This window comes from Crotalus tigris, unplaced genomic scaffold (assembly GCF_016545835.1).
Source record: "Crotalus tigris isolate CLP2741 ecotype Arizona unplaced genomic scaffold, ASM1654583v1 scf7180000017725.2566008, whole genome shotgun sequence".
NCBI lineage: Eukaryota > Metazoa > Chordata > Lepidosauria > Squamata > Viperidae > Crotalus > Crotalus tigris.
The window spans coordinates 1596421-1607601 of NW_024096593.1; the positions used below are offsets into that span (position 1 = coordinate 1596421).

At 34.1% G+C, this 11181-nt stretch overlaps 1 protein-coding gene across 3 annotated transcripts in view; it reads left to right on the forward strand.

The window, feature by feature from the left end:
• The window catches only part of LOC120306204 (hedgehog interacting protein), an 86050-nt gene extending 79220 nt beyond the window's left edge, over positions 1-6830 (forward strand). The window contains exons 12-14 of one of the 3 annotated variants that reach the window (XM_039338960.1): positions 3953-4101; positions 5125-5253; positions 5526-6830. In XM_039338960.1, the coding sequence (XP_039194894.1) occupies positions 3953-4101; positions 5125-5253; positions 5526-5614 (367 nt within the window). In that variant the 3' untranslated portion in view covers positions 5615-6830. Of the gene's footprint in view, positions 1-3952; positions 4102-5124 lie in introns of all 3 variants that reach the window. The other 2 variants (XM_039338962.1, XM_039338961.1) reach the window with 2 other exon arrangements.
• The last annotated feature ends 4351 nt before the right edge of the window (positions 6831-11181 follow it).

An 11181-nucleotide genomic window follows, 5' to 3' on the forward strand; every position in this document is an offset into this window, starting at 1 on the left:
ATAATTTCCAGCATTCCAAAAAACATAAACACCACGCATTCCACACCCTGCCTTTCCTTTTTTTCCTCTCTCCCTACTTTTATTTAAAGCTTTATTTGCTCATTCATTCCTTTCCTCTTAAGAAGGCACATTTCCTGTTTAAATTTTTTAAATAATATTTGGTTAGCTATTAACTATATTTTGTCCATTTAGTAATATTTCTGCAGGGATAGCACAAACTGAATGTTATAATGCTTCAAAATCATTTAAAAGTTACTCTTTTTTTGGAAGGGATTTATTTTTTTATGGTGTCCTAATAAACATAACTGCTCAGATTTGTCTAAATTTACCAAGCATTTTCCAACAAATACCTGGCTTGTCTCGTCAACAGAAGTTTGAAGAAAGGCAGAAGATTATCAGTTATCCTTGACTTAATACTGATTATTAATATGAAAGATCTTATTGAGTCTAGCTGAAATATTGTATGAAATAACCAGTAATGCTGAAGGTATTGGTTTTAAATTAAACTAAAAAGAACATGTATCTTGGATTTTTGAAAAAGTGAATCTTAATATATTCATAGCAATGTAAGCTAGATTCTATAGTAGAGAAAGTTAATGGGAGAAATTGCTCAATTCAGCTAAATAATTCCAATGAGAGAAAAAAGCAAGAGGGCAACAGAAGACGCTAATATAGCTGTTTAAATCTTAGTAAAGAACTGAAAACAAGAAAAGAAATATGCATGGAATGGAAAAATTGCCAAGTCCCAAAGGAAAAACATAAACAGTCACTTAAAACTCTAGAGTTGGTGTCAGAAAGCAAAAGCTCAGAATGGGCTGATGTTAATAAACCTTCTTAAGATATGTTCAAAGAAAAAGACAAAATATTATACCAGCTGTTCAGTGAAGAAGGCAAAGCAGTAAAGATAACAAAGAAAAGAACAATTCAACTTCTGTGTTAAATCAGACTTCTCATAAAAAAGCATGCATTGCTCCAGGAAACTGATGGAAAGGATGAAAGAGCAAAACTGAAGATGAAGATTGATAGAAGTACGGTTTTGGAATAGAAAGTAAAGTTTAAATCTCTAGGACCAAATGAATTTCTTTCTAGTAAACAGAAATAGCTAAATTTTATGGCTAAGAAATCTGGAGAACTAATTAAATGTTAAATGATTAAACAACAAAAAATGTCCCTATCTTCATAACTATAGACCAATCACTCTTAGAGTGATTAGAATTCCTGGAGCAAACCATAAAGAGACTTGGATTAGAGGTTGACTGCAAACTGATGTCAACAGTATGATACAGGTGGGGAAAATCAAACACAATTTTAAACTACACTAAGGGAATATGATTTGCAAATCATTAGGTGTAATTGTTCCACTTTATTTTGCATTTCAACTATTGTGCTCAGATCTGGGCACTATTTTATGAAGGATACATACAAACTGGCACTGATTGTTCAGAATGAGCTAGGTTCTATTAAGAGAAATGGAGGTAAAACAGAATAATTAGTTTTGAGTAGTCTAAACAGAAAATGGGGAGATTATGAAAACATTTTTCAAATGCTTGAAAAGATGTCACAAAGGTCCAGAGTTATCCACCATCATTTAAGAGTGCAAGACACAAAATTCATTTAAGTTATAGTTATGCAGATTCTGATTTAATGCTAGAAAAAAATCCTAGCAATAAAATTAATATGATACATTGACCCAAACAATGACCCAAAGGAGTGGTTTCCTGAATGTATTCAAGTAAAGACCAGACAACCATCTCTCAGAGACACTTTAAACTTGATTCTTGCAGATAGCAGATGATTTGACTTGACCTATAGCCCATTTCAAATTTATGAATATATGATTTACTAATAAATAAAATACTAAGATATATTAAAACATATTTTATTTATTAATAATATATTCATAAATCAATGCAAAAGCTATTCACAAAGAGCAATTAAAAAAAGAAATCCATCCAGGTGGATGATGTGATCCCCTTCAACAAAAATATAAGTAAACCTTGAAGTCATTTGCAATTCTTCAGGCTACTTTAGCTTTAAAAATGATAACTGATTGGCATGCTTGCCTAACTATATGCACTGAAGGTTTTTTTACAATAAATCTCCTTGAATATGTAAGCCCAAACATAACTTCAGAGCAACAGTCCATTTCCATCTCTCCTCCCCTGCGTGTTCCATTCTTCTTACATAGATTACTCTGTGGCCTTCCCTTTATAAGGCAAAAATACCTATCTTCCTGTTTTCTGATGTGTGCAAAGAAACTCATGCGGCTGCCGTCATAAAGTGTGTAATACATAATTGAGCAACTTTAGGTCCACCAGCCAGTTGTTTCCTGATTCATCCGTCAAAGTGCAATGCAAGTGCCCTCCCTAAATTGATAAATTCCCACAGTGCCTGTTGACCCAGCTGCCAAGGCCTCATCCAGCAGGTGTTGTTTTTATGACCACCCTGACAGTAATACAAACTGTTTAGCAGTTGCATTGACCTCACAGCTATTAACACTGATACAGACTTCATCTGTATAGCTAGTTTTCAAATATTACAGAATTGCTTAAAGACTCGAGGTCATGAACAAGTATACCATATAAGAATAAATTTGATATGCTGCTGAGCTTTAAAAAAAATCCAAAAGCTGGAAAGGTTCTTTTCCTTACTTCCCACTTCATTCCCTTGCAGTAAATCAAGTAATGAGCACTTGGCAAACTTCCCAGTAAGAAAGCAAATGTACTGAAAAATACCTGAAAGAGAGCTGTATTTATTCTGAGAAAAGTAGATGTTTTTCTATGTTCCGCTGGTGATTCTATACTATAACATATTCCCATTGTTACAATTTGAAGATGAAACATTTTTCTTTTCATCACTAGGATAACTAGGATCATGATCATTTTAATGCAGTTTCTCCTGATAAGGGACAGATGAAATTAGGTTTAAAGCAGTTTTGTTCTAATAAACGCCCTTCAGATTTGCTGGCATTATATATACTTGTTCCCAGAGATCCAGGGATGTGTAGTTCTAGCATAAGAAATGCATGTAAGGTGTTTTAGCTAAGTCTTCATGCAACAATTATGTGATCACCAATATTTTTGGCTCAAGGTTGATTCAGTCTTCCATCCTTCCATCTTCCATCCATCTTCCAGTACAATGAAGACCCAGATTGTTGGGGGCAATATGCTGACTCTGTAAACCACTTAGAGAGGGCTGTAAAGCTCTATGAAGTGGTATATAAATCTAAGTGCTATTGCTATTTTGTATTATAATATTCAACAATAAAAGATTCTGTTTAACTCTGGCTACTTTCCATAGAGTTACCTAACATTCCAAATCTAGACTATAAAATTGAGAAGCACATTTGAAATGCATTCATGAACACTAAGACAGATGCTGACTTATGAGCTAATCACATTTTTGTTAGTTTATGGTTCAGTGTATTAAGTGAACACTGAGGACTGAATGAATCAAAGCTCAATTAAAAGCATGCATGAGTAAAATGTGCCCTGAACACTTGTCTTTTTATATGAACTTCCTGTATGTGGTTGTCAATATGAATTTGGAATACATCTTCATATGTGTATCATTTTTATAATAATTATTGCTATTACACAGCAATATTATACAGTTTGAAAGGACCTCAAGGTGGCTTAACTAATATTTAAGGAATTCCTAATTTTGAATAGTCTTTGTTGACAAAATAAGGTTTTTTTAGCATTTTTTAAAATAGTTTTACTGGCTATAGTAGCGATGTTTGTTAAATAGTATACTGGATTATTATAATTAAACTCTGAAAATTAAAATACCCATTTCTTGCACTTTCCAAAAATACTGCTAAATGGTCCATTTTAAACAGCTTTAGTTTGGGAGAACAAAAATGAAGACTGCAAAAATGAAGATATATGTAAATTGTTTACATTTGATCCTCACATTTAAATGGATGCATTGCCTGTATTTTTTCCCATAGGCCTTTAGATCCAGAAGAATGTAAAAGAACAGCATTTCCTGCCCAGATATTGACATCTGAATGCTCAAGGCATTGCCAAAATGGGCATTGTACTCCCACTGGAAAATGTTGTTGTAATCAAGGCTGGGAAGGTGAATTCTGCCGATCTGGTTGGTATTCTACTCATACTAATTGCTGAACATAGCAAACCAATAACAATTTCTGACATTTTAAAAATATATATATTTATAATGAATGGTAAGAAAATGTCTAGAAGAAGAGACTAGAAAGCCTGATTTATGAATTCAGAATTCATTTAGCAACATTCCTAGATGCCATGTGACCACAAGGCAATATTATGCTCAAGATTTCACCCTACCAAGATGTTCAAAAGTAACATTCTTAGATAATTCAATCCAGTTTTAAATCGGAAATATCTATACTCAGAAATGGCCCATTGGACTCAACAGGACTCCCCGGGAATACATATAAGTTCGTAGCCTAAGCTTTCCAAATTTTGTGCCTTGCACTTTCTATACTGGCTGAAATCCTGTGAGCTGCAGTCTTATCTCATCTGGAAGGCACCAGATTACAAATGTTGAAGTATAGGAATACATTCATCAACCTCTGAACAGATAATGTATAATATTCACTCACAAGAATTTCTGTAATCCTCTGTAAAGAACTTAAAGCCCTTATTGAAACAAACTTAAACATCTTGTTTAAATATTTATTTGCCATTTTAAAACTTAGTTTTAGAGTGAATAAATGATCATAACTGGAGTTTCTTGCACATCAAGACAACATTTTCTGCACAGAAAAAGGAAATTGAATTGTATATGTTGCATGATATCACATAAGCAGAACGTGTAGAATTAGTTTTAAACATTAAGATATAGCAACAGTGGTGGGATTCAGCCAGTTTGCACCAGTTAGGCAGAACTGCTAGCTAATTTTTTGTTGCCCAGGGCCAGAATGGACTTCCGGAAGCGGCATCCACACAGAGAAGGTTGTTCACATATTTGAATCCTACCACTGTATAGCAATATATTTTCATTGTAACCAAATGGGTTTAGTGTTCGAAGTGTTGTCTGAAATAACGTCATACCACCATTATGATAGTGACATTTTTGCCTCTACATGTTTTGCTTCAGATACTAACAAAGGATTTTAACATTTAAATTTTTTTACAGCAAAGTGTGATCCAGTCTGTCGACATGGTGGTGTCTGCATACGACCAAATAAATGCTTATGTAAAAAAGGATACCTTGGTTCTCAATGTGAACAAATGGACAGAAACATCCGAAGAGTGACAAGGGCAGGTATTTTTGATCAAATCATAGACATGACATCTTATTTGCTGGATCTAACCAGCTACATTGTATAGTTTCTGGGACTTTTTAGAGACTACATTTCAATGGGCATTTATTTTTGAATCTTCTCTTTTCTTTTATTTGTAAAGACTGTTTTCCTGCTTTGAAACTCCAGTGATTCCTTTGGATTTGTAAATCTGTCTTTATTTTCAGAAATGTATTCATTCACTTACAAATATCTGATTGCATAATTAGTGGAACATTAACATTACATTTTTCAGGTGGAATAATTTACATGGAAATTCCACTGGAAGCAACAGAAAATATCACTGATGTCACTATGAATTCTTTGATGTTCTACCAATGTTAAGTCTATAATTATTTTATTATTGCAATCAGAAAGGAGTTCTGAAATTTTGGACATAATTAGAAAAAAAGAAAAATACAAAAAAATGACAAATGGATTCAGATGATCACTTTTCATCTAATGTTACATGTGACCATTTTTTTCTTCCATTAAAAGCTTTTTTTAATGCTTAAGAAAGCTAATATAGTAAGAGCTACAGGTAGTCCTTGACTAATAACCATAACTGGCCTAGCAACCTGGTCATTAAGCAAAGCAGTCACTAAGCAAAACCATGACTGCTTCAAAGTTTTCCTTTGCTTTACTGACCTGTGAAGGTCATAAATATGAGGATTGGTTGTAAGTTCTTTTTCTTCACCATTGTAACTGCAAGTGATAGCTAAATGAGGTAATTGTTAAACAAGGACTGTGTTGCAATTGTTCAAATGACTAGAGAAATCAGTTACTTTGTGAAAAACATGGCCATATGAATCCACTTTTCCCACTATAGCTCTGTTTCACAACTCCTTCATGCATTCTTATATAGGCAGTTCATTATAAGTTTGTAATCTTCACCTCTATCATTGTAACAGAATGTTATGCACTTAACTGCTTTACCTAACATACATGCAAGTCTGGCTGTCACAGCTTGATTTCCACACTGTGTTAATTTTTTTAACAATTAAATTATATCCGTATATTTTAAAAACAATAATTCTAAAAAGTCTGCTTTTTATTGAATATCTTATTTAATAATGGGCACTGGGTTTGTTTTACATATTTATATGATTTTATTTTATTTTTTATAATATAGATATCACCTAGATGAACAGCATTGTAAAATACTAAAGTTATATGTTCCTTCACCTTAATTGGAGAGTACAAGAGCAAGCACATTCATTAATGTATTGTGGACTAATATAGACCTATATTATGTCATTCTTTGTTTATAATCCACAAAGTAGTAGTACCAATTAATTGGTCATTTTAAATACTGATAAAATACTTGCCACTGTATCAGGACTGGCCCTCTACATATATTATCACAAAAATCACACTAAATAAAACCTTGCCAAATGACAAGTCACTTTAACTAAAAAAAAATTGTGTAAGAGAACATGTATAAAAACAGCAAAAAATATTATTGCCAAATATGGTTTAAAATGTAAATGCTTCTTGGAGAATAAACAGAATATTGTTTCATTTTTGTAAATGTATCAATAAACTTGATGTACATGCTGTATTCATAATTGTTAATGTTTTGATTGATATTTCCTCAGAATTTTAAATGTTATTTCTGTGATACTCGGGACTGGTCAGGGTAGTTCATTCTTACAGCAGATATGAATTTCTCTTTGTGCTATTGTTTTTACAGAGAAGTCTTCTTACACTGGGAAAAGGAATGAATACGTGTGTTCTTTATACCACAATTCATAAAACACCTGTTCCTATTGCAGTACTATGCAAAGATGTTAAGCAATACATTGCTTGAATATGGCTTTAGTAGACAAGAAGGCCTCTAGGCTGAAATAAAAATATTTCTTACATTTTAATACATCTACAATTTGTATCCAGAGTGCATAAAGTAGACTGTCGTTGATCAAATATCTCTGCTTAAGCAAGAGCAGAAAAAAAATGAGTCTTACTGTCCACCTTGGGTTTCAAGTAGCTTCCTGGCAAATGGAAATTGGTAGAGAAATCTTGGTTAAGTGCTTAGTGAATAAGGAACTGTATTTAAAAATATGCATTATTATTATATGAAATAATTATAGAGCTGTGATGGCACAGTGGTTAGAATGCAGCATTGCAGGCTGATTCTGATCACTGCCAGGCTCAAGGCTGACTCAGCCTTCCATCCTTCTGAGGTCAGTAAAATGAGGACCCAGATTGTTGGGGGCAATAGGCTGACTCTGTAAACCACTTAGGGCTGTAAAGCACTATGAAGCGGTTTATAAGTACTACTGCTATTATTACATGTTGTAGACCAACTAACGCTTTATTCAGAGAAGGTTCAGGATTAAATGAGCATGGAAACTAAATTACTCTGTTACCCCAGAAGAGCATTTTCTTCCAATCATACATGCACCTTATTGGCTAGATAGTGTGACAGATCTTGTGATGTATTTTACAAGTGCTTGCATCTGTAGTTTGATAGTGACCCCTTATGTCCATTGCTTTTTCTTTTATTGTCTTTTTACTGAATTGCTTCACGAAAAGTTTTACCATTAAAAAAAGTACCCCAGGAACTATTTGTGTATATCAGCTTTATTTGTTCAATATGGCAGAGGTCCCCAACCTTTTGGGCACCAGGGACCGGTTACGTGGAGGTTTTTCCGCAGTCCAGAGGGGTGTGTGGTTTTCTCTGCTGTCTGCATCCGTGGATGGGGCTTTGCTTGTTTATGTGGCCCAGTTGCTGGCATGCCACAGCCCAGTACCGGTCCACAGACTGGGGGTTGGGGACCCCTGTAATATGACATTGATAGTACAGAATCTGAACTTCTAGAGAAAAAGATAACTACCTAATTCTGTCAATGCTGCCAGTTTTTATACATGCACTTGTAGTTTTGCCAGAATAAAAATAAGAACTTAGAAATTGAAGTAATTGTGTCCTTGTGGAGAAGGACAGTTATATCTATTTTTACACAATTTCAGCCATTTTAAGAAAATAATTTTTGTTCTTACACTACTAAAACAGTTAAAGAATGAAGTTTGTTGCAGTAATGAGATACCCAGAAATCATTGCTTGAAGATTAAAATATTGAAGCAAGTAAAAATACAGTAACAAAGTCCACCTAGGAACTCAAAAACATAGAATAAGCAGAATCAGTCATTTGCAACTGTTGTAAAAAAATAATAAATAATGTCTGGTTGCAGTGCTTGTATGGTAATAGTATAATGTCTATTATGTGACACTGAAATGGTGTAACAATTAGTAAAATGTTCAATTAGTAAAATGTCTAAGTAGGCATTCCATCTAATGAAAACAGATTTTCGTCTGTTAGGTTCTAGGAATATATAGTTTACTGTACCGTCTCATTCATCTGCAACAACTGGAGATTTGAGTCAAAATGATGAAATGAGTATGATTTGTGATGACCTCTGCCCTTATATGCTTGTATGCAAACTACAACATGCAGAAATAGACAGAATTTATATTGCAACATGATGTATATTTCATAATTTGTCTATTATTTCTGCACATTTTCAAAAAGAAAAGAAAAATCATTACAACATGCATTTTATGTATTTATGACTATTCAGAATAAGAAACGACAGTACTTTGTTTTTACTGAACAGCCTTCTGCATGCAGATCTAATAGGAATTAGAATCAGAATTCTCTATTAACCTTGTTAAAATTGCAACATATCTAGAAACAACAATTTTTTAAAAGATGTTTAGATATTAATAGAGCACATATTTCAGATGTCTAAGCTAATAATGATGGAATGAGGTAGAAGATTTCATAAGAATGGAGTTGTGGAAAACACATAGAACTAAATTAAATGTTACTTTGGATTATATTCTAGATCTGCTCCCTTCCTTTACTCACTAAAATAGGGTATTGCAATTATCACAGGATAGGTTCCAGTGGTGAATGCTCAAACACTGGAAGTTTTTAAGAAGAGACTGGACAGCCATTTGTCTGAAATAGTATAAGGTTTCCTGCCTGAGCAGGGGGTTGGACTAGATGACCTCCAAGGTCCCTTCCAACTTTATTATTATTATTGTTATGACTTTTTTAATTTTAATTTTTTTGCACAATGACTGTATTGGGCAGAGTGGAAAGATCAGTCTTACACAGGTGAATAGTAGTGGGATGTAGGAGATAATTTTTAAGTTTACAGATATTTAGTGATATAAACTATGACATAATAAATTTGCAAAAAAAAAAATTGGCAGCCACATATCATCTCTGGGTCACAGGTTGTCTAGACCCCTAAACTTTCCTGCCTGCCCTATATTTATTATGCAAGTGTAGATTTGGATACAGCCTTCACTCAAGTTATAAACTTGTAAAATTAATTTACCATTCTTCTGGCAATTTACTAGGCAAGATGCAAAGACGAGACAGAAAAAAATAGTGGTGGCTCATTCCTTTTTGTTTCTGGCCTAGCCTATTGACATTGGCAAGTCCCTTTCAACACATTATCCCAGGGAGGACCCATCCAACCAACCAGCCCTCAACCGAAAAAAAAATGTTTTCCACTTTTCTGGTGGTGCACAAAAGCAATTGTCCTATACCTCATCACAAATTAGAAAATATCAGTAATTTTAATTTTATTGTTGCTTGAAAAATGGTTACTACCATGTTTTCCCCAAAATAAGATGTATCCCGAAAATAAGCCCTAGCTTGATTTTTACGTGTGTGTCTAATATAAGCCCTGCCCCCAAAATAATCCCTACTTGAGACCCTGTCCACTCCATCCCACTATCTGGTTGTAGTGCACACGTAAAAATCAAGCTGGAGTGGGGATGGGGGGGTGGAGCTTCCCCACATGCCCCGCAACCACTTACCTCAGGCTCCCGCAGCCAAGCCTCCAATGCCCCAATGCTTGCCTCGCACCAGCAGCCCCATCCACTTCTGGTTGTTGGTGGCAACTCATGGCAGACCACATGGTACATCACACCAGTTCTGCCACTTGTGGCAGGACACGTAGCACATCACACCAGGGAGGCCTGGCTGAAGTAAGGAGGTAAGACATTCCCCAAAAATAAGACTTAGTGCCTCTTTTGGAAGCAAATAAAATATAAGGCCGGGTCTTATTTTTGGGGAAACAGGATACTACCTTTGTCGCATGATAAAGAAAGAAATAAGTAACAAAATCCAATTTCTCTCAGTGCTTATATTAAGAGGATTTCTTGGGGGTTTTTTTGATAGAAACTAAGGGGGGGGTACATAATAATTTTACATTTGTCAAAATAGTATTATATTAATATTTTAAGACACTTCTAGTCAGGGACTATAATCAAGAACTAAGAAGAAATCCCAAGATACCTGAGACTTTAGACATCATAATATTCCTTGCTGTGTTTACATTTTAAAAGCTCATTACAGACAGGAGAAAGTGTAGACTCCACACAAAGTGGTGTATCATGTATATGAAGACTAATTTCATGTGACTGATGAAAGAAGTAATCAGATACTCATTTCTCCTGAGATGAATAACATACAGTGATACTGTAAAATCAATCCTGGTATCAAGTATTAATCCTTATTGAAGAAAACTTGCAATCTTGAAAGCTATGAATACCCAAAATCTAAATGCAAAAAGAGAAGATTTTAATGGCCTTTTATTATTTAACAAACTACCATCCAAACCAGATCTAGCAGTAATTTCTGACCACACATTTGTAGAAATCCTTATTCTCTACATAGCACTTTATTATTCAACTGGTCTTATATATGTACATTATAAAATTACAAACCAAAAACTAATGGGGACCTTTTTCGACAAAGAAAGAAGTGTAGCATGTGAATAATCTTTTGGTGCTCTATTTTAAGAACTCTATATTGTTAATTAATGTCACTTAACATATTACATATTTGTATTTCTTCTACAACTTGTCATGCATTGTTTTCTTGCTTCACAAT